Here is a 25,057-nt window from a genome sequence, read left to right on the forward strand (position 1 = left end):
AGTTAGGAGTACATATTTTAATGCAAATTTTTGCATTGTTTCAAATTCATTTTATTGTTTTATATTGATTAACTTTGTTAAATTAAACATTGTTTAATGAGAAACAAATGAATATCATAAACAGAATACCTACATGACATACATGTATGTAGTTTCCTCGTTGAATTTGAATTGCAAAATGATAATTTCTTTTTTCTTTATTTTTTTTTTAATACTTTTTTCTAAACTTGCAACGGTATATTTACAAAAAGAAGGAGATGTGGTATGAATGCCAATGAGACAACTATCCATAAGAGTTCAAATAAGTGGATGTAAGCCATCATATGTCACCGTACAGCCTTCAACAATGTGAAAAAAAACATACCGTACAGTCGGCCATACGACATTGATTCAAACGAATATGAAAATTACACAATACATGAGACAGAAACAACTAAAGAAAAAGGCTCGTAAAAAGGTCATTAAAACTACTAGCGATTTTACAAAATCTCTACATATTTCAGGTATTTTACAAAGAACCCGATTTCACAAATAAACTGTAAAATATTTATATTACAGTAAGTTTGTAAAATCATGAATTTTGTGAAGTCTCCCTCTTTTCTTACTTTGTCTATATTGTCGTTTTTTATTATTTTTATTGTGTCTGTATCTCTGCAGAATACTTTAAAAACCACATCTTACCAATATTTAGATTTTTTGAAAAATCCACTTCAACAATTTTACCTCACTTAACAATGTTCATGCTGCATTTTGTGAAAATCCAGATTACTAGTAACAAATAAAAAGTGTTGTGAATAAAAATCATATTTTATTTTTTAAATTTCCTGAATTAAACAGTTGATATGTAAAAAGAGGTTGTGGATGGGGGTTTACAGAATAGAGAATAATGTATGTGGCCAACGTCATTTATTTGAAGCAAAAACTATTAAAATTTTATTTGTCTTACTAAAGTTAAACTTCACAGAAATTTAGGGCCAATATGGACCCTTCGTGAACCTACTCCTTAACTAGTCAAATCGGTGATAATACAAAACTCCTGAGGTATCTTACAAAATCGCTTATTTTACTTATTCACTGTAACATAAAACAACGGCGTGTAAAATATGGTGTCACGTATTTTCCTGGGACTGCCATACGTCATCTACTCCGTAACGTGTGTCACGTATTTTCCTGGGACTGCCATACGTCATCTACTCCGTAACGTATGACGTTAAGCACGCTATTGCGTCAATACCGTGAAATCCGACAGAGCACTTGGATAAACAGCTCTTCTATGAAATCTAAATAGTTAAGCTTTATAGAATTTATATCCATCGACTAGGCAGGTATTACTGTTTCCAAAAAGATAATAAATTATTTTATAACTTTTCTTAATAGTATAAAATAATGATACAAATATTGTCAAAACGTCAAAAATGTGCGTGTCAGACTTAACAAATTATACGCATAATAACTTTTACGGGAGTTTTTGTGCTCTTAGAAAGAGTGTAAAATCCGCGAAAATTCGCATGAATGATAAACCACATATTTAATTTATGACGTCATTGCTGATTTTTGCGTTGTTGCAACGGTCAAAGCTGATTTTTTCAAAAATGAATAATCTTCACCATGGTCAGATTTCAGAAAATGGTAAGTTATCAAAAGTTATGGCTTTTTAAAATATTAGATGATATGAAATTTCGTTTTCATAAATTATTCCCACAAAAGTACATAGATAGACCATTTCAAATCCGGATTTTTACAACACTCACAACACAAATAAAAACGCATTGGCTTTGGACAAATGTCTTGCAAGAATGTCCAATGTCGAATTTCGCCGCTTTTTACAAGTAAACTGTCAGTTTCGACGTCATTTAATAAAAAAAATTGATTTGTAGCATACAAAATAGTGATTTTGCGTAATTGTACTTTAACCCCACATAACAGTTATATACTTTTTGATAAGTTGTTAAGTCGAAACGACTTCGTTTTTGAACAAATCCAATGTCTTGCAAGTTTGTCCACTTTACAATTTTCTTACGTTTTGAACGTTGTCGATTCGGGACGCTATATATATGTGTGTTTTCAAATTAAATCTAAATGTTTGTTTTGTGTTTTGGTGTTGAACGCCACTATAAGCGACCTTTATTGTATTTTATCGAACTATATTAATAGGTGGAGGAAGCCAGACATCAGGCAACCTTCGGTTAGATAACTGACACTAACTGTTAATTAGGATCGGAGTCCAACAAATTTCGCCACGAGCGTATTTTAAAATCGCCAGGCTCGTGATCACTATATGAACCCCTTAGGCCACTCACCCACCTAGCCCATCGAAATTGAAAGCTATTCGTATTATCATATAATATATGAACGATATTCTATTGTTTTCAAGTAACAATTACGGTTCGATTTCATGTTAAGATCAGAGGACAAAACAGAATAACAAACTTATAAATTTCGCTATTAACTGTTCAAGTATCGAAATAACTTTATACGGCTATGTTAGAAACGAAGATAACAACTGCAAAGGAAAAATATATACTAGTAGTATTTAACAAAAAGAAATTAAATTATTATTTAAAATGAAACAAATATGGTAATTTGTCAATAAATAGGTAAAATATTAATTGCAGAAAAGAAGAATTTTATGTCCGGAACAGAGAGAATTAAATATTATAAAGAGATGAAGAAACTAAAAAGAAAAGAGTAGAAAAATAAAAGTTACAATAAATTAAATATAAAGACAATTACAACGCAAGCCGAATCAGAAGTCCGAAAAGTGAGGTGTCCAAAAGCGCTTTATATAAAAGAAATCAAAGGCAGAAAATCAAAGAAAAGAAAGAAAAACAGAATCAATATAAACGTCTGTCACGAGACAAAACACAAAAAGTAAAACAAATAAATAATCAAAATGACGAAATTCGAAATGCAATATTTAGAAATAAAATGGCCAAATGCAGGGCACTGAAAAGGCTTAAGGACGCTCTACCATCATCTCCAATTAAAAAACAAGCTATAATACAACACTATCTGTGTATTTCACCAACAGCAAAACAATCTTTAAAACGACAGAGTCCATCTCTCTCTGAAAAGGTCTTAGAAAATTTGAAGGGATTCATACATGAAACAAAACAGAAAATTCTGATGCACGTAACGCTATGCATGTAATATCGGCTTCTGTCAGCGGTGAAAAAATTTCAAAAGGAGAAAAAAGCAAAGCAGCGCGTAAGTTGGGATTGCACCCGCGGCGACTTTCTGGTGGTCAAAGAATTCGCACTTCTGTTTTGAGATCAGAAAAATCTTGTTACGAATTCACAAAGAGGAAAACAAGATCTGACATTACTTCTGATGAAACAAAAACACAGGCTTATGATTTCTGGATATCCCCTACGGCTTCGCGCAAAAGTTCTAACAAAACAGACGTGAAACGCTCACGGATAGGGCCTGATGAATATGTTTCGCATCAAATACACCTGCTCGAAAAAACGCAAACTGAAGTGTTTTTAGAGTTCAAAGCGAAATATCCAGATTTTAAAATATCACAACGTTTGTTTGAAAGTAACAAGCCTTTTTTCGTGATGCCAGTCAAACAAAAACATCGCAATACATGTTGTTGTCGGCAGCATATAGAGGTTCGAATTCTTTTTAAGAAATGTATGGAATTTCGGAAAAATTTGCATGCAAGTAATCTGGACTTGACCCAAGAGAACTTACCAGTTTATGAACATTTAAATGACATATGTGCTGACACTTTATGTGATAGGACTGCACCGCACGCAAAGTGTTTAAATCGGTCTTGCAAAGAATGTGGAGTTGAAAAATTGTCCTTCATCAACAATGAACTAGACATATTTAGAAATGCTCGCGACATTAAGTGGGAAAAATTTGAATACACTGAAATAAACGTGAAAGGCAGAAAAACAAGAACAAACTTATGTTAGTTAGTAAAAAAACAAAACCTGGCGAAATGTTTAACCATTTTAAATCATTACTCGAAACTTTTCCGGCTCATCAAAATAGAGCTAACTGGCAAAGTGAACAATATAGAAATATTGTTCAAAATCTTCCAACCAATCACGCAGTTTGTATTCACGATTTCTCTGAAAACTACCGATGTTCCGAACGGACTGAAATCCAATCAGCATACTTTCAGAGAACCGAGGTTAGCATATACGTTACAATTTTAAACAGGCATGCTATTCTTGAGGTAGACGGGATCTACAATACAATAGATTCACCGGTAATAGTTAGTGAACAGTTTTTTGTCATTAGTCCAAACTTGAATCATGACCGTCACTATACTGGATATGTCCAAACCCTCATTTCAAAATACTTGAAATCGATATCTGCTGAAATTAAGATTATGCCAGAATTTACCGACGGTTGCAGTGCTCAGTATAAAAGCCGAAACTGTATGGGCGATGTTTGTACACATAGATCGGATCTAGGGTACGACGTTTTAATTAGAAACTATTTTGAAACCTCGCATGGCAAAGGCCCACACGATGCTGCCGGTGGTTTTCTAAAGAATCAAGCGGACTCCGCCGTGCTCCGGGGTAAAACTAAAGTTCAGACGGCGCGTGACCTTTATGATTTTGCTCAGAAAAATCTCCAGAATCCACAGACAGGAATATATAAAAATACGGCTATTTAAATACATTGCTGAAATTCCTCGTCTCCATATTATAAACTTTAAACCCGTGGATCAAAATCGCAAGATACACCAAATCATATCAACAAATTATTCTACAGATCTTCTTGTCCGCGACTTATCGTGTTATAATTGTGATAACTGTTTAAATAAACGAGTGTGAGAAAACGCAATTTATAGGAAGTTCTAAAATGCGAAAATGATTCAAAATGATAACTCGAATTCCGAAAAAAATGAGGACCATTGCAATACAAATGATAATATAATTGAAGACATTGTTGAAAAGGACATGATAATTGCGGTTTTGGCAGACGATATTGATTATGAGTATTATCTTTTAAAAATGTCAAAAAGACCTCACATTATAAAAAAAATATTTCAGATGACTGGGGTTGTTCGTTTAACCGAGATTCTAAAGTTGTGAAAGGGCTGTATTACGAGAGGATAAAAAATCAACCGTTAATTTTCAAACTTGTGAAGCGTAAAACTGCGATTTGATATTCCTCTGCAATACGATTCATTTGTGCTGAACTTGAAAGTGACAGTAAAATTGTTGTACCTGAAGAGTTACACCTCGATATTATACAAAGCTTGTAAACATATCAGATGAATATAATTATTTTTTTCACGCAATCATTTTCTTTCTTAATCTAACTGTTCAGTTATGAAAAATAGTAGTGTTTAACACGACAAAACACCCAGACTTCTTTATTAAAGCAAAATGAGTAGCTTCCTCCCTCCTCCCTCTTCTCAGCTCAGATTTAAATGGGGAACAATGCATTATATTACATTCTATAGGCACTATTATCTCACCCAAATACATATTTTGTATTGTTTTTTTGCTTGCGTAACTCACAGTAGGAAGTATTTCATGCATATTCAAGACTTAGAAGTATCCATATCGATCAAAAAAAAAGATTACCGACAAAACGAACAAAGTATCCTCAATTACCGGCGTAAATTGTCAAATTTTGACGTTACCAATTGAGACGCAATATAGTGCTTAACGTCTTTGGAATTCATACTACATGATCAAAACATATTTCAAAATTGTATTGTCATGTAAAGACTTTAGACGGCCCAAACTACAAATTACAACTTAACAATCAAATAACGTATGCTTTGATATAAAAATTAGAAGATGTGGTATGATTGCCAATGAGACAACTCTCCATAAGAGACCAAATGACACAGAAATTAACAATTATAGGTCACCGTAAGGCCTTCAACAATGAGCAGAGCCCATACCGCATAGTCAGCTACGGAAGGCCCCGAAATGACAAATGTAAAACTATTCAAACGAGAAAACTAACAACCTGATTTATGTACAAAATAATGAACGAAAAACAAATATGATATACAGCAACAAACGACAACCACTGAATTACAGGCTCCTGACATGGGACAGACACATTCAGAATGCGGCGGGGTTAAACATGTTAGCAGGCGCCCAACTCTCTTCTAACCTGGGACAGTGGTGTAACAGTACAACATATGAACAAACTATAATAATCAGTTGAAAAGGGCTTAACTCATCAGATAGATACAAGGCAAAAACAAGTAACAAAAACACAGAGTGGACGTGGCAGGGTACTTACTACATCCCCACAACAAAAAGACACTAAGTACAGATCATCTGAAAGTACTCGCAGTTACTGACAGCTAGGTCAAAGCCAATAACAACTAATTTTTAAAAAACCATGCATCTAAGACTAAAATACTAAAGCACATCCAACATCCAATGGATTTAGTGCAAAGACGTCATAAACAGTCAGAGAAAAACATGATATTGTGCAATGCCAAGATACGGGTATCGACAGATTGTAGAGCCATGAATATGCGTATGTATATAAAAATAATATTTAGTTTGATTTTAATTTACTGATAACACAATCAATATTGATACCAATAAAAACAATATTCAAAGATCTAATTACTGTGCTGAATTGGTAACCTTTTAGAATAAATTTTTTAAAGGATCGATAAGTTTACCCGGATCGTTTCTAAATTTTGGGGCTCGGTAAACAACATCTCCGTAAAAAACAGGATGTGCTATCCCGTTTGAAATAAGTTTTCTACAGGTACAACCAAACTTGAAAACCAAATCTTTATATCTATGGAAGAATTTAGTAAAGGTTTGAAGTAATTTGCGGATACGAAATCCCTTAATACTTTACCAGTAATACATAGATTATGTTCATTAAAATCCAAAACGTCACCGCAGACACGGGCAAAGCGAACGAGTTGTGATTTATAAACACCGTAAGATGGTGCCAAAGGAACATCACCGTCCAAAAAAGAAAAATCGTCCCTTTTGTCGTAAATTTTAGTGTAGAGTTTCCCGTGTGAAATTGAAATATCTATTTCTAGGAAATGACAGTTATTACCATTTATATTTGATATTTTTAGTTTAAGCACCTTTGGGTAAATTTCGGCAGTATATTTAGAAAATTCTTGATTATTTAACGAAAAAATATCATCAAGATAGCGGTAAGTGTTGTTGAATTTATCAATTAAATGCAATTTAAAAGGTTCTTTACTGAGTTTGGTCATAAACTGTTATTGATAACAGTACAAGAACAAGTCTGCTATAAAAGGGGCGCAATTGGTGCCCATAGAATTACCTACAACCTGTCGATAAACTGTATTGCCGAAACGTACATGAATATTATTAAGGAGAAAATTAACAGCTTCAATCATCTCATCACACCTCAAGTAAGTATATCAAGCATATTTACCTTTCTCATTAGAGAAGAAGGCTTTGAATGAGTTGCAGCAAATATAATTGCATTCAGATTTAACAAACGACCAGTTAATTAAATAGGAAAACTTTTCTTTGATAAGATTGTGTGGAAGTGTAATGTAAAGGGTGAAAAAAGACCATCAAAAGCACGTAGTTTATCTAAAACATCGAAAGAATTGTTTACACTCCAATAATAGTTAATTCCACTATTTTCATATATTTTAATACAAAAGTTTTAAATGATAATTTTTTTGATAGAAGTTAAGGAACTTGTTAAAAGCACTGAAAGATTAGTTGTAGAACACTTACTAGAGGCCGAGATGAAACGATATTTTACTGGGTTTTTTTTGTGTAGTTTAGGTAACCAATACATAGTAGGGACCTTCAAATGTTCAGAAAAGGCCTTAAGCTGTGATGTGATTATCATATGTTTGTTTACTATATGACTCTCTGTGGAGCGCACGGACTTGAATGTAGAAGAATTTAAAATCTCATTCTTAAGAACATCCGTGTAGTATTTACGGCATACCACCACCACATTGTTGGCTGCTTTGTCGGCCGGTACAAACACAAACCGATTTGAAAGTACTTGAAGTTTGTTTATTATTCTAGAAAAAGGCATATTATGTACTCTTTTATCTATTTCTGAATTATTTTCAAATATCCACAACATGCATACATTTATTTAAACAAGAATCAAGAGATTCTTTATCAGATTTTTCCCGTTTACACCAATTTTTACGACGAAGGAGCATCTTTTGTGACCTGACGACAATGTTTCCAATCTATTTTAGATGGAGGACGATATTTTGGTTCTTTTTTCAAAAAGTTTTTAACCTCTCGGTCTTGAACAATATTGAGGTCACCCCGTAATAACATGGCCATAGGGATCATATCTAAAGTTCGATACATATTTTATTGATATAGGAAGATGTGGTATGTTTGTTTAAGCAAGGAATTGTGAATATTAGATATATAAAAAAGTTTGGTTTAAGTGTGAATAAATTAAAGCATACTGTATTTTAAATCGTTTTTCGGTTATTTGTTTGTTGTTGTTTTTGTTTGTTAGAATGACGTTGTCGGTTTCTCTTCGACTTATGATTATACGTGGAAGTACAGGCTGGCATCTCCCCTTAAAAATCTACTCGAATTGTAGAACAGATATATTTACATGCATACAAATGAAACAATGACACAATAATTTTAAATGTCATTTTGATATCTTTCGCCTGTTTTCATATGTTAAAGTCCTGTACTTTAGTGGAAATTTAAAAATGCGAAAAATGTGATAAAGAGAAAATACACAGGCTTCTTAAGTGATGGTTGAAATTCTTTATTCTTTAGATTTGAATGGAATGTTATTTACATTATACCATTCTACAGTATATTCCTGATGAAAACTTTGTCGATTACCTTATCTGTCTAGTTATCTTATTTTACAACACTTCGGTTCAGTCGGCAGACTTTATTGCTCTATGAAAAGTTTGTATTACATAATCTCTGATATAGACACATTGATAAGCGGTGTAATTTAGATGGAATTCGCAAGAGAAATTTTAATAGTCTTCGAAATAAATTCAAAAGCATACTTCACAGATATGTTTTGTTTTACTTTACTTTAGTTAATAACATTTTTGTGAACATTTTAAAGTAATTCTAAATGGAAAAGTTTTACATCGTTATTGTTTGGCATGAAAAATAGGAGGCAGAACAAATAGTTTTGTCTACAGTAACTCTACAGTTAACATTTTCGCCCACCCTTTTTTTATCACTACCTTTTCCCCTTACTTACCGCAATTTCCCCTATTGAACCACAATTTGTTTTAGCTATTACAAATGGGTTGAACCAACTATCTAACGGTAGATTCAATAGGATCTGAGTTCCCTATTTCATTAAAAACAATCGTTTTTGCTATCGTGAACAGCAGATTTTTGTCTGTTATGCCGGTGGCCATTCTAATACAACGGATTTCGCAATCGTGTACTACATATTTTGATCTAACAGAGATTAGAAATATACACTCCGTAAGATAGGAAAAAAGAACAATGCCAAACTTGCAATCGGGTTAAGAAATGGTCTAATATCGGTTCATATTTTTCGACAGTGATTTTGACTTGACGCTTGAAGATGTTTAGTTTCAACTAAATGGCTTTCTGTAACGCTCTTTTCTGATAAATTGATCAAAACAAAAGTTTTAGAATTTTTCTTCACGTAAAATTTCGATGTAAAACTTAATAAAACAAACACAACATTGTTAACGTTTACTGTCTTATAAGCTTTGACAAAGGCATAGGTTTTATTTAAGTCTTAAATTTAAGATCTTATTCTAGTCTCGCTTTTCGTTCAGTTTCTAAAGCTAGTACAAATAAATTTTATTTTTTCAGACAATGTACATACATGTATTTTGTATATATACTTTGTCATCAATATACAGGACTTATTTTTAAATTCATTTATAGCTCTTGTCGGCAATTTTTTTTTTTTTTTCGTTTTCAGAACTAAGTTTATAATCTGAAATAGAGTTAAAGATATTATTTGTATGGGCACAAGACGTTGGTGCTTTTTTACTGTAACGCGGAAGGACATTTTCGCTCCATACATGATGGTCACTTGCGCTTTACATTTTGATACATCTGTACTGAATTTACCGGACATTTGAGCTTTTCACCTATATACTATGGACTGAACAGTCATATTACAGTAAACGATTGACAAAGGTTGCAGAATCATTTCAAGCCAACTATGATAAACAGTTTAAATTAACTAATTCTGCATTTTTTTGTCTTATTGAAAATATGCATGTACAGCAATCTGTCAACTACATCAGATATATTGATAAACGTGCACCTAAGTAACTATTGAAAGTTACATTCATTTGAGATTTGAAATTACGCGAGTCAAATACGTTGGGCTACATATATCAAGCCTAAACACTGACCTGTATGACTGTTCATGTCCTATATGTTTTTCAGAATTTAACATTTAGCTAAATAAATATATAGATATAATGTGGTTTGGGTATAAATTGAATTTTGAATATTTAACAATATCACTACTCCAGGTCAAACCTGCCGGTCCTAAACAGGATACAGACGGACAAAGTTTTAAAATAAGAAACCTCAAATATCCCGAAGAAAAAGCGAAATGTCCTGTTGATGTCATTTAAATTGAAGAGAAAATGTCTATTTAAAAACATAAATGTCCTATAACAAAGCGCAAACGTTCCACGCTGATTTTGACAAGACCTCCAATTGATTTTAAATAGGAGAGGCAATGTTTTGGTCCCTTAACCTCTTTGTCAAACTTGTCAAATAACGGTTGGGTATCAGTCTAGTTTATCCCCGGTTTAGTATATTTCTCGGATTTTGATTGAATAACGCACGTTGTAGTAGTACCCTATACCCAGTAAAAATTATGTCAAATTTCCAAGTTTCAATTACTAGTAAACGTTTATAAATGAACAAAAAACGTTGCTTTCACGTTACACTATGTGCTACAATTTTCATAAAAATCGGCAGATTCGGACTAAACCGTTGGTTTTCCTGTTTGAATTGTTTTACACTAGTCATTTTGGGCCCTTTATAGCTTGCTGTTCGGTGTGAGCCAAGGCCAAGGCCGTACTTTGACCTATAATTGTTTACTTTTTACACATTGTGACTTGGATGGATAGTTGTCTCATTGGCACTCATACCACATCTTCTTATTTATAAGACCGGGGATAAATTAGTTATCTACGTTCATATTCGCTTCAGGGTGTACTGTGATACTTCAGGGAGTTAAAATATCCACATCTACGAATATGAACGTAGATAACTTATAATATACCACTATTGTTTTTGTAACTTTTTTATTGATTGGCTTTTTATAACTTAATTTACGCTAATTGAAAAACTCGAAGATGCTTTATAAATGACATACGACATTTTGAGTGTAGAATTGTATAGATTCATTTGTTGTTGCATGACAAACATGTATATGTACCTCTTCCTTACTGTGTAGTTTTGAAGAAAATATTGCAGCAAATCCTTTCTTTATGGCTAGAACTTCGCTGTCATCAGGTGGATGGTAGACTTTCAATATCTCTCCTCTTCGAGTAATTTCGAATGAAAACCTTAAAATACATGACACAAACCTTATAATTGATAAAAGGAGATGAGGGATATACGCCCAAATGAGACAACACAAATGATAACATAATCAATTTCTCAGAATGAAGAATATATACAACATATAGAACAGTAATAAAGCTCAGGAGGAGATTTGGTGTATAATCGAGTGTGATAAGAATCCGATACTTATCCACTTGAGACAATTAAATTTTCAAATTTATAACTGAATGCAGAAATATACGAGATTCGGTAGTAGAAAAACCGTTTCATTATGATTTTCAAAAAGATGTGTTGTTTTTTTTTTATGCGACATAATCAGCCATAGTTGCTTTTTGTCGTGATGTCACATTGAATTTTGTCTAATGATGAACAATAACTGATAGCAAACGAGCCAAACGTTAATTATAAAAAGATAATCAACCAGTTGGAGAAAGTATAAATCGACTAAGATTTAGAGAACAAATTTGAAGTAATGATTAGTAATACAAATGTATTATATATGATCACATATAAATAATTTGTAGTTTCTGTTTTCGCCACGTACATTTTGCATTTAAGGCTTTCGAAATTTAAACTGCAACAAAGTATGTTGTTTTTGTTATAGAATTGAGAATGAAAATTGGGAATATGTCAAAGAGACAACAACCCGATCAAACAGCAGAAAACAGTCCAAGGCCACTAGTGGGTCTTCAACGCATCGAGAAAATCCCCCACCCGGAGGCAGGCTTCAGCTGACCCCTAAACAATAATGTTTATTTTTACTTCCATGAAAAGTGTTTCATTGTTTTATTTGGACGACGGTGCCACTCAATGAATGTACATTTTCAAGGAGACTTTCATCAATATAGGTAACTGTAACGTACCATTTTGAAAACTCTGTCAAACCATGATGATGTTCTGCAAAACATGAAAAAAGTATTTTTAAAAGGACACACCAAATTGATTAATAGTTCTCTGGATTTTCCCGCTCCTGTTTTGGAGAAATTGACTTTTCAATAAAAAAAAAATTACCGCTTCCGCAAATTTTTGATCCGAATGCCACTACAAAGTAAGTTTCTTCTTGATTTTTTTTTTTCATATAGACGCTTATCTGTTGCATATCATGCTTATATCGTTTTAAACGAACGTGTGATGATCGATTTGTAAATAAAAGGTCAAAAATCGGGATGCCAACATGCAGTTGTGTCAGCTCATTGCCGTGGACAAGTAGTTATTGAACACACAATTATCCGAAATGCTTCTCGTTTTACCTTTAAAGACCAGTTCTAGATGCAAACATTAAAAATCTTTCATTAGATGACAACAAACACATTAATATTTGTTAGAACCATCGTCACCCCCGATCCTTGTTTCAACAGGCATAGACCTATCTATCTTTTGGATGAAATGAATTGTAAAATCCCATGAACTTTCAGAAAAATCACAGAAGTATTTGATGTTGATGAAACCCCATATCCCCTTGTTAGTCTTTTGGCATGAAAGCAGAACTCTTCTTTTGGAATTTAAAGAGTTCCAACGAGAACAAGGTGATGCCGTATTGTGATTGGCATGCTCATAATAATTAGGAGTGTGTAATTAGTTCAACCACTTATAGTCAAGCTAAAGAGCTTTAAATGCATTACAGCTTTTAGGAGCAAAAGGAAAGAGTATATTGCTCAGTAAGAAAAGTTCGTGTGAATGGGGTGACAAGTATTTTAAGAGAATAGTTTGATACCTTTGGATCTACATGTATAGCAATATGACTATCTAACTCAGAATGTTGTTTTAGTACAAAGCAAGAAATATTCACCTCACTCATTATTTTGATCCTAAATATGCATAAATAGTTCCAACTGGATGTCAAGCAGCCAATAAATAAAGGCAACAGTAGTATACCGCTGTTCAATAGTCATAATTCGATTAAGCAAAAACAAATCCGGGTAACAAACTAAAACCAAGGGAAACACATCAACTATAAGAGGAAAACAACGGAACAACAGAAACACTGAACTACAACAATAAACAATCATTATCATTATAATGAAAACTATCAAATATCTTTCAGGGGCATTTTTTTGGATACATACACATATTTTAATTTAATTCAACATGTGTCTTTTACCTAACTAACATACTCCCTCTTGCTATGCTTCCTAAATATATAAATGGATTTAAATGAAAATTCACATAGACAAAGCTTACTTGAAGAAAATAACCAAAATTAACTAAACCACAGTGAGACAAGAAAGTCTGATATGCTACAGGCACAATTAAATCAAATTATATGCATTAGAGCATCTGTTGATCCTCATTTTTCTATGAAATAACATAGTTATAACATGTACATAAATTGTACAACTTCTTAATCACACAATTTAAAAAAAAAATGAAACCGCTCGCTTCACTTGTAGAGCACTCGCCTCAAAAAAACTAATTTTCAAGAAATATATAAAAACAAAAAAATTTCGCTCGCTTGCCCCATATTTTTTTGAGCTTTTGTCCAAAGAACTATTAATCAAATTGGTGTGGCCTAAAATAAAGTTTATTGGATTTAATAATTGGCTTCTACTTAATGATAATGTCAGACATACAATATTAAAAAAAACGATTTATAGACAAAGACAATTTTTTCTTCTGAAGATATGTAATTACAAATTACTGATCGAATCCACACTGGATTATGATTAACGTTAAATGGGCATTAGCTACCAATTCGAAAAAAACATTTTTTGCAAACATTTATTAAAGCGGAATAAGGAGATTCTAAACTCGCTAATAGCAGGCAGTTTGGTTCAATTTCGTCAAAATAAGCAAGAAACATCAATTCAAGGTGTATTTATGCAACCTTTAGTTTGACCTTTATGCACATGTATTCAGCATGTGGTGGTCAGCATGTTTATTCATTTAAAAGAAAAGTATGTCAATATTGAAAGTGAAACAAGGTAGACACTAGGAATAACCATTTTGTTAACTGATCCGGACCACTAAAATCATTTTTATGCAGGTTAACCGATGATGAACATATATGTTTAACCTATAACATGAAATCCAATATACATAGAAAAATCCGATTGCACGTGCTCGCTATCTATCTTTATTCATATTTATAGTTATATCGGGTAATATGATCTTCGGAAGTCTTCGGATGTCATCTCGATGGATAATTAGATGGCATCCGGGCTAAAATATGCACAAAATGCTGATATGTTATAGCGAGCCCATGCATTGTTAATTGTTTCATTTGGACTTTTTGTAATTTTGATATACGTTTTAGTATGTTATAGATAAAATATGAGAATTTGGATCAAATTTGTGAATATGAATTTGTCAGATAATGTTCCTTTAAAACTTGTTTTATTTAACGAATCGTGCTGCATTTTTCTAATCAAATATTACTGAAAGCCAGTGCCGGTAATAAGAAGCTCTCTTAGCACTTAGGATCATCTAAGACTGTCTTAGAGAATAAGAGTATAACAAGACGCAATCTTAGAATGATTAACAGCCCGCAACACATTCGAGTTTCTTACGGATTTATGGAAATTCTTTGCATTGCCTTAACAAAACCTTATCAATTATGGTAGCTTGAAAACATCTTAATTTGTTTTCCTACCTTTAGAAAGAACTCTTTGCATCAACTTAGCAATTACGAGCATAACACGATTCTGTCTTAACGTTTTAATGTAAGTATGGTTCTACCCAACCCCAGAATCCTAAACTACTCTTTGAATGAAAATGAATTGGCGCTTTTTATACATATGATGAATAATAGGCGAAAAAATCAAGATGGCTATACAAGACGTTTATTCTGTTACCGCTTAAATCCACTTGATTTTTTATGAAAAATGGACAAATTACCAAGAACTACCGGTTAGACAGAGCGAAAATATATTATTTATGGCTATTATAAGTTATCTACGTTCATATCCGTAGATATGGATATTTTAACACCCTGAAATATCCAAGTACACCCTGAGGCGCAGCCGAAGGGTGTACAGGGTACTGAAGGGTGTTAAAATATCTATATCTACGGATATGAACGTAGATAACGAATTTATCCCCGGTCTTAGTCTAAATATGGCGATCTTTGGAGAAATTCGACCACAAAGTTAAACGTGAAAGCAACGTTTTTTTCATTTTTTAAATATCTTTTTTTGAAATTTGGGAATTTGACATATTTTTAACGGGGTGTAGGGTACTACCTTTGGTAGAACCCTACAGGTAGACAAATATAAGACGTTTTTAAATTAGAGACAGAGAAACTGAAATGGGTCGAATTTGGCGCGCAATGTTGTGAGAGTTACATCATAAACGGTGTGACGTCAACGTGGGTCATTTGCATAGCTAGGTCAGTAGTACCATTCATTGACAATGTGGCTGCATAGTGATGCATTTACTAAAATGAGTGCAGATAATCGATATAATAAGATAAAATCGTTAGTCGATTAATATTTAATTATACAGACATCATGGAAAATCTACAGAATTCGATATTTCATAAGGAACAACCATGGAACTAAGGAAAACGCGCGTGAAATTCCCCGATGTAATGGGTAGCAACGTCCGGGGATATGGGTTAGCAACACCCAGGGGCTATGGGTTTTGTAACGACGTGCGTTAACCAATCAGAATCCTAGAAATATACTAAGCCGGGGATAAATCCTCATCACCCCCTCCCCCGATTTCAAATTTTGAATTTTTTAACCTGTAATGTTAATATTATAGCCGGGTAAAATGGCGTTCCGGCTAAATGGAAATCAAGAAGGAATATTTCGCTCCTTAAACTTTTATTTTAGCAGTCCGGCAAGACCGAACAACAAACTCCAAACTAAATGTAACGTAACATACAAACAATAACAGTATATATAAGCACAAGCAATTAAAGGATTAAGAAGATTAACATATGCCAAATAGAAATAACAATAGATTAGAAGAGTAATTAATGTCCGACACGTATAAGTAAATTATTGTCTAAACTGTTACAGAGAATAAATAATTAAATGAATAGAGTAAATGAATATAAGTCCTTTGTCCAAGATTATGACACATAATCCGTGTAAAACACTTATGCCTAAATTTACGACAAAGTTCAGAATAATAAAATAAATGCAAAACAAGAATATACATTAAAACAATTGAATTCATAAAATGTTGTTTAAAAACTAATTTCATTGCACAGTCCAAATTGTCCGGTCATATATTCCCGCGGCCTCTGAAGACACGACCCGGGTCTTAATGTTCATCTAAAATTATGGTTCCGAAAGTTTCTTCTGTGGTTGTGGCGTCCTCTGTAACGATAGTTTTGGTTTGAATAGTTATCTTCTCTTGTATTTTTCCGAAAATTGTCCAATTCGTCTCTAGCTTAGTGATTCGATCCCGCATATGTTCTTTGTCGCATTGTAATTGGTATTGCTGGTCAATTGCTTCACATCTTTGATCGTAAATCCGAAAATTAGCTTCTTCAAGATCAGTAATGCGTTCCCGTAATTTTTCCATATCTTTTTTATCATCTGTACCTTGTTTTTGAAGTTTTTCTAGATTGCTTACAACACTGGTATGCTTTTGATTTAACTCTTTAAAATTCTTCTCATAGTGTACACTTTTGATTTTAAATTTTACTCTCTCTGAATTCACTCGGTCGTGCCTGAGTCTTACGTTATCTATGAATTCCTTGTTATATTCTAAGGTTGGAAAGAAGTCCATCAGTTCTATGGTATTAAGTTCCGCACAAGGAAAAATTGACATAGCTTTCTGTTCTTTAAATTTTCTCATTCTTTCTGCGTCACGACGTAACTTGGATTTCGATTTAACCTTAACAACTTTCACGTCCGGTTGTCTGTGAAAGTTACACATTCTGGCGAAATGTCCAAAATTTCTGCACTTATAGCAAAATGACGTTTTTGCTATTATACATTGTCTAAAATGAAATTGATTGTTCACAGTCTTTCCACAAAACTTACATAGGTAGTTGTCCATATGTTGAAAATTTCTTGTCTGAAAGGTAGTTCCATGATCAGACATCTGGTATCTCCAGTCTCGGCCAAAATTTCTGGTTCTCCGCGTATCCATTTTTCTGTTAGCTGGGGGGTCAGCTTCTAAAGTAGAACAAGGTACCCGCTAGATGCGTTGCCCGGATGTCCTAACACCAGATATAGCCGGGTAAAATGGCGTTCCGGCTAAATGGAAATCAAGAAGGAATATTTCGCTCCTTAAACTTTTATTTTAGCAGTCCGGCAAGACCGAACAACAAACTCCAAACTAAATGTAACGTAACATACAAACAATAACAGTATATATAAGCACAAGCAATTAAAGGATTAAGAAGATTAACATATGCCAAATAGAAATAACAATAGATTAGAAGAGTAATTAATGTCCGACACGTATAAGTAAATTATTGTCTAAACTGTTACAGAGAATAAATAATTAAATGAATAGAGTAAATGAATTTAAGTCCTTTGTCCAAGATTATGACACATAATCCGTGTAAAACACTTATGCCTAAATTTACGACAAAGTTCAGAATAATAAAATAAATGCAAAACAAGAATATACATTAAAACAATTGAATTCATAAAATGTTGTTTAAAAACTAATTTCATTGCACAGTCCAAATTGTCCGGTCATAATATGTACACCCTATTTAGAATTGAGAATGGAAACGGGGAACGTGTCAAAGAAAAAACAACAATCCGATCAAAGAGTAGAAGACAGCCCAAGGCCGCAATAGGTCTTCAAGTTCAAGGCAGCGAGAAAATCCCGCACCCGGAGGCGGGTTTCAGCTGGCCCTTAAACAATAATGTATACTAGTTCAGCGATATGAACGCCACACTAAACGCCTAAACATATAGATGAACCAAAATTTAAAAAACACACAAGACTAACAGAGAATACAGGTTCCTGACATGAGACAGGCGCAAAAAAGCAACAAACATGTTTTGTGAGATCTCAACCTTTCCCTATACCTCTCTATACCTCTAGCTAACGTGGAATGAACAAACACACATCAATACGCATAGTATTTGTTTGTTTTGAATAAAAATAAAATTTCATTTTTTACCCCCATAAAAATACCAAGCCCCATTTATCCCTGATACTCCCAAAAAGAGACCCTTTTAGACACTAAAATACTAAAGAAGTTACTGTTTTATGTAACGTTATACTTTTAACAATTCTCTTGTACATTGTATATATACTGATTCTCAAATTTCACAAAAACCTTTAAAACATTTTGTACTATTACTAATCCTTAAATTTCCTCTAAAACTATGAAATATTTTCTCATATATATATATACTGATCCTCAAATTCCCCAAAACTGATGGAGGATGAGGATACATCTGCATATTCCTCTTGAATAAAATTCGGTTTTCGTGGTCTTTTGCACTGAAGCATCATATTCTTGTTTCTCTTAAATTTCCCACGTTGTCAACTTAATCAGGATCAATATTTAAGCAGACTATGTAAGAAAAAATTATGTTATCTCAAAACGTACGAGAGATTTTTATTTGGCAATGACTTAACCACAAAAAGAAAACAGTGACGGGACAGGACGAAAAGTTAGTAATTTTGCTTAGAATAAGACCGCTTTAATGGTATTCTTAAACGATGTTAAGAGAAAGAAAAAGGAGAGGAAAGAATGGTTCTGGTTGCACTCTTAAAAGATTCATTCTTAGCGCTCTTTTGTGCTATCGTAAAATATGAATAACGAGAACTTTACTGTAAGGATGTACACCTCTGAGGAGCCAAACATTTCTGGAATTAAACCTTTTTCTTACCCTGATTTTTGGGTTTATATGACTTTAAGGAAGTAATTCATGAAGGAAAAATATGGTCGGTGGTGCACTCATTTTTTTGGTACAGCCATTTGAAAGTACCAATATTTTATGATTTTCCCACTTTTCATAAATTTTTACCCATTTTTGAGCTATTATCATGAAAAAAATCACAATTTTACAATCAAACTTTTTTTCATACATTCACTAAAGATGAAGTAGACCAATATGAATAAATATAACTAAAAAATATAGGTTGATGTTAACGTTATAAAGTTTTATGAAATTGTGTTGCTTTTTTCGTGTCAATTTGACCATGCTGTCAATTTTGAAAATTTGGGATTTTTCTCTTTTTTTTTAGAACAAAAAGCATGTTATTTCAACTTCTTTAATATAAATGATTGAAAAAATACATATCTAAGAATTTTGAAAAAAAAAATTGATATGGGATGTACATATTTTTAGTATAATCATTTCTTTGTACCCTCACCTACTTTCTCAACATTTTGGCTGATGAAACTTAATTACCAGATTGGTTACAAAATTTGAAAGTTTTATCACTCAAAAACTACTTATAGTAAGTACACAATTTTTTCACAGAGTTTAGTTTGATTATAATATTTTTATATTCATTGATATTTTCCACTTGTATCACTTGTTTTGGAAATAATTCCCAAACGAGATTTCAACGAGACTGAAACCTCAGAAGAATACATTCTTAATTAAGAGAAGCTTCTTGTTACTGGCCCCAGAAGGATAACTTTACACTGTAGTAAATTATAATGATTAGCTATCGTAAATGCAAATATAATGCAAGGCAAACATACGCATGCACAACACAAACAATATTGAAATAGTTGTTGTGAACTACATCCACTTTGTTTGAACTTTTGTGGATATTTGTCTCATTGTCAATCATACCTCATCTCTTTATTTGTATATTCATCAAATATTCATTAGAAACTGGTCCAACATTAAGCGCGTACTTCCTGTATCACAGTAGAGGAGGATTGCTATTGTGTATGAAAAGTTTGTTCTCATATACCATTTGCTGCATTTATTACTCTATGTGCAAAAACAAATGCTTCTGAAAAAATATAGAATTTAGAGCCTTATTGTTCTACCGTGCAAGGCACAAGATTTATGTATTAGAAACATCTTATTGTATTACTAATCTTCTTGATACCTGAATTTGCTGTCACTGTGAAGGTATATATTCTTAGCAAAATTTCCTGGAATTCGTCCGTGTTATCAATATTTGTGTAGCCCACCTGAAATAGATATAATCAATAAAATGATATAATTCAGAAAGCCTTTTTTAGCGGAAAATGCAAATCATTAAAAGAAGCATCTTCTGTATTAAAGTATCTAGCATGTAAGCTATTTAATTTATCCTTAAGTACGTCTACTTTTCCAGATAAATGGAAACGAGCAAATGTTACCCCAGTTTATAAAAACAGTAAACCGAATGACGTGAAAAACTATAGACCTTTTTCTTTATTGAGTGTAGTATCAAAATTGTATGCAGCGGCGGATCCATGCGGGGGTTCCGGGGGTTGGAACCCCCCCCCCCTTTTTTTTTGGGACGATCAATGCATTTGAATGGGGACATATAGTTGGAACACCCCCCCCCCCTTTCCCGCTTTATCCTGGGTTAGGAACCCCCCTTTTATAAATGGCTGGATCCGCCCCTAGTATGGAACGATGTATGTATAAAGACTTTTACAATCATTTAAAGAGTAATAACATTTTAACCGAAATCAAAGAAATAACATTACACAACTCAACACACGGACCCGTTTATATTTTGAATATTTTATCCCAGCAAAAACAAGACTATGGAACACACTTAACTTAAACACAATAAAAAGGGAATCTCTACCATTATCAAAACAAGTTGCTTTCTTTAAAAAAAGAAAAGCAATACGTGAACCCGAGACAGCTGACTGGTCACCAAAAGAATGTTGCTGAATTGTTTTGGCTTTAGATTTGAAATAATTGACTGAATAGAATAAGGTACTGATGATTTTAAAACACCTTTATTGAATATATGTAATTGTGTGCAGATTCTTACACTAGTCAATTAAAAGCACTGTTGGATTTTAGTTTTAAATAGAAAAGTGTATACAGCTTCTATATGAATTGACCTTTTAAGGCTTGACTATTTTATTTATTAATTGGGAGTGTAAATCAGTTTTTCTACGTGTTTGATATACATACAAAGTTCTAATCCTATTGCAGTTCTTAGTTTCTGCAAACCGTATGTCGAAAGCAAATTGCACAGACCAATCGCAATATGAATTTAATCACTCAGTTTGCTAAAATAATTCGGATGCATTTATTCCATCTGTCATATCTTCATATTTTGTTTCCTTGATGGCTTCAATTATTCTTATACTCCTTATTGAAGCTGCCGTCTGCACTCATGGTAGATATATAGAGAAATTATTTTGGTCTTTTAAAACATCTCAAATTTTAAAGATTTCTTTAAGGTACTTTAATCAATTCAAATGTTCTATACGAAAAACTTTGTCCTTAAGAAGGTTTATGAATACCTGAATATGCTCTCAAAAGAACCAATTAATATATAAAAAATAGATATGTACCCTATGTAGATATATAAAAATGTATAGATACCAGGATAAAATGTTGTACGCCAGACGCGCATATCGTCTACAAAAGACTCATCAGTGACGCTCGAATAAAAAATGTTAAAAAGGCCAAATAAAGTACGAAGTTGAAAGCATTGAAGACCCAAAATTACGAAACAAAGGTTTTGCCAATTACATCTAAATCTATTTATTCCTTGGGAAGAAAATCCTTTGTATTTCGAAAATTTCAAAGTTGATAAATTAGGACAGTCACTAAAAAAAAAACGAAAAAGAAAAAGAAAAAGAAAAGACAAACAACTAGAGGTCAGAATACCTTAATTATGATGACCATGATTCAACGTCACATGTCCAGCTCTTACTGTCGTGTCCTGAATTTGCAAAGGAAGAAAGGCAAAAATTTACAGCCCGTGAGTGAAATTAATATTTATGCACGTACGTGGTTTTCTTGAGCAGCGCAAGAAATAGTAAATGGAAAGCATGCGCACTGATACTCTGGATTATAATACGCATTTGCGTCATCACGTATATTTATTCTAGGCTCAAATCTAAAGCTAGTTGAATTCGGATATCAAACTACCTACCTCAAGTGTTTTGACTCCGGATTCATGGCCGTTTAATCCGAAATTTGTCTTAAACCTTAACCGATGTTGTGTCGTGTGAACAGGGTGTAATATAATGTAAATAAATAAACCAAGACGGGTGTATGATAGCTGGTCAACACAATGAATAAACAATTTTCAAAATCGCACCATATTGAAAAGATTAAGATGCTATAAGGTTAAACTATTGAAAACAAAACAAAAAAAAATGAATTTTAATCAGCATATAATCCTGTTAAAGAATCAAGAAAACTTTAAAAATATAATATCAATAAAAACAAACATTTTATTCATAAAATCAATCTCTTCTTCAAGTCTATATTTCTAGTATATGAATATATTGCTATACAAAATATAAGCAGAGACTTATAAAACCATACTAAAACGAAATTAAATAATTAACCAGAGACATATATACACATGTGTATATACATGTATGTCTCTGAATTAACGTAGTAATTAAATGATTATTGTAAAATATTAAATACGTTTTCTTTTGTGAGATTTAAGGATTTAAAATCGTTGTGAAGTATTTTTTTCATTCACTACAGTTTAAATTTAACTAACTTTTGTGTAGGCATTCCTGATAATTGGTGCTCATATGCTGCATACAATTTTCATAAATGTATTCACTGTTCAGACATGTCGGACATGATATAACATTACACATGATACTCTATTAATGACAAATTTAGTCTCAGTTTAAACTTAATAAACTTGGTCTGTTAGTGTATCTTAATGAAATTAAATATTTTGACAGAAATATTGTTTTGTTGATTATAATTATGCTTTCCGACCTAAGATAAATATTTATAACAGAAATATCGTTTTGTTAATTTTCTTCAGGCGTGCTTTCCGACATTTGCCCAGGCTGTGATTAAAGTACATACGGTCACGTGGTAACCGTTAAGAAATATTCTCAGTTTATTCTCAGACATAATATATTAGTATATATACTATTCCCAGGTTTTTATTGTCACAATGCACAATACGCTATAGCCTTTTGTATAAAAATACTTTACACACAACGCGTACAGGGACCGTCTCAAAGCATGAATCATATAATTGTGTTATCAATATACTTGATATTTAATAAACATTCTGATTATTTCGCGTTATTAAAAACGCACATGTTCTGCCAAAAGGCAAATAGGTGCCAATATTTAAATGATTTTTTACTGCAATCTAGTCTTTATTTTTTCTAATATTCCGATCTACAAATGAACTTTGATTGTTGAACTATACAATGTCACGTGGTAGCCTATCCGTAGAGGGACCGTATCAAAGACAAAAACAACTACCTGTATAAATGATCGAAACTTTTCGAGACGTTCGAGAATCTTGTTTTCGAGGATTTCGAATGGCCCATAGAAGCTTCCAAAACTCACCAATATATAGACGTGAACCCCTTGGGCAAATAAAAACAAATTCGTACCCAAAATAGTAAGGTCCCAATGTATTACTATGTAGGATATCGTCTTGGTCAAATTCTTCATGCTCGCTTAAGAATGGATTCAAGTTTATTGAATTTTCACCTATTCCTTCGTAATTTAGTAGACTCCCCGAACTGTCGTTGTGGTGATGTAGAAACAAATTCTCACTTCCTGTTATTTTGTCCCATAAACACCGATTTAAGACATGAACTATTATCTTCTGTTTCAGTTCTTCCTGTCCAAGTTGACACAAAATTTTGCTTTTTGGATCAACGGTACTCTCAGATGAGCAAAATAGTCATTTATTTAGTTTTGTGCAGAAATACATTATCAAAAGCAAACGTTTTATTTAACCCTTGATGTTACTGCTTCATCATTTAATAAGAACCCAATCATTTCACACTGTATACATTACAAAAATGCATGTTTTGTTTTTTTTTTTTTCTCTATTGTATTTTTCACTTTTTTCATATTTATATATTTATTACAGAGCATGCCAGTATTTATATTTATGTATCATTGTTCAATAAGTGTATTATTTGTGTAATAGGATTTGTAAAAGCAAATTTGCTTGTTTTTGAATCCTAAATATTCATTTCAATTATATTATATCGTTATGTGATGATTTATGTGAATTAATATTGTTTAAACTAATTTTACTACACCAGATGTGCACACAATGTGAAAAAAAGGAATTTAGGTAAATTTTAATATGGAAAAAATACGTAATTTTCAATTTAATTCCTTATCTATAATATGATTATTGCAATTCGCCGGCAAGGAAATTATTTATCTGTTGTCGACATATTTCGACAATTTAAGTGGCGTCTTCAAAACAATATAAAGACACTGAGAAGAACATAAAATGAGGTTCATGTAGGTTTACAGAAAAGTTAAAAGAAAGTTACGTCATTTATAAATTTACTTTCACTTTCACTTTCTTTTTAAGGTAAACGAACAGTAAATGGGCTATGTCACAGATTTTTGTAAAATTTTGCATATATCTTTGGCTCGTTGAACTGTAACTGAAAATTAAAAAAATAATGCATTTGTCTTTTTTTCTCTCTGAAATATTAATGATTAAACTCTTTCAAAAAAGGTGAACATTTGTATAGAATGCACATACAATCGGCGAAAAAGGCTCTTAAATTTGTCTTAAATGAATCAAATGTCCAG

At 32.6% G+C, this 25,057-nt stretch overlaps 1 protein-coding gene across 1 annotated transcript in view; it reads right to left on the reverse strand.

Moving 5' to 3' along the window:
- LOC127706626 (uncharacterized) overlaps nt 1-25,057 on the reverse strand; it is a 143,206-nt gene that overhangs the window by 113,702 nt on the left and 4,447 nt on the right. Inside the window, exons 2-4 of the mRNA XM_052211283.1 lie at nt 20,424-20,508; nt 12,350-12,383; nt 11,359-11,488 (exon numbers count right to left, since the gene is read on the reverse strand). Coding sequence (XP_052067243.1) covers nt 11,359-11,488; nt 12,350-12,383; nt 20,424-20,508 — 249 coding nt within the window. The remainder of the gene's footprint in view (nt 1-11,358; nt 11,489-12,349; nt 12,384-20,423; nt 20,509-25,057) is intronic.

Source organism: Mytilus californianus, unplaced genomic scaffold, assembly GCF_021869535.1.
Source record: "Mytilus californianus isolate M0D057914Y unplaced genomic scaffold, xbMytCali1.0.p SCAF_6, whole genome shotgun sequence".
In the NCBI taxonomy this organism is placed as follows: domain Eukaryota; kingdom Metazoa; phylum Mollusca; class Bivalvia; order Mytilida; family Mytilidae; genus Mytilus; species Mytilus californianus.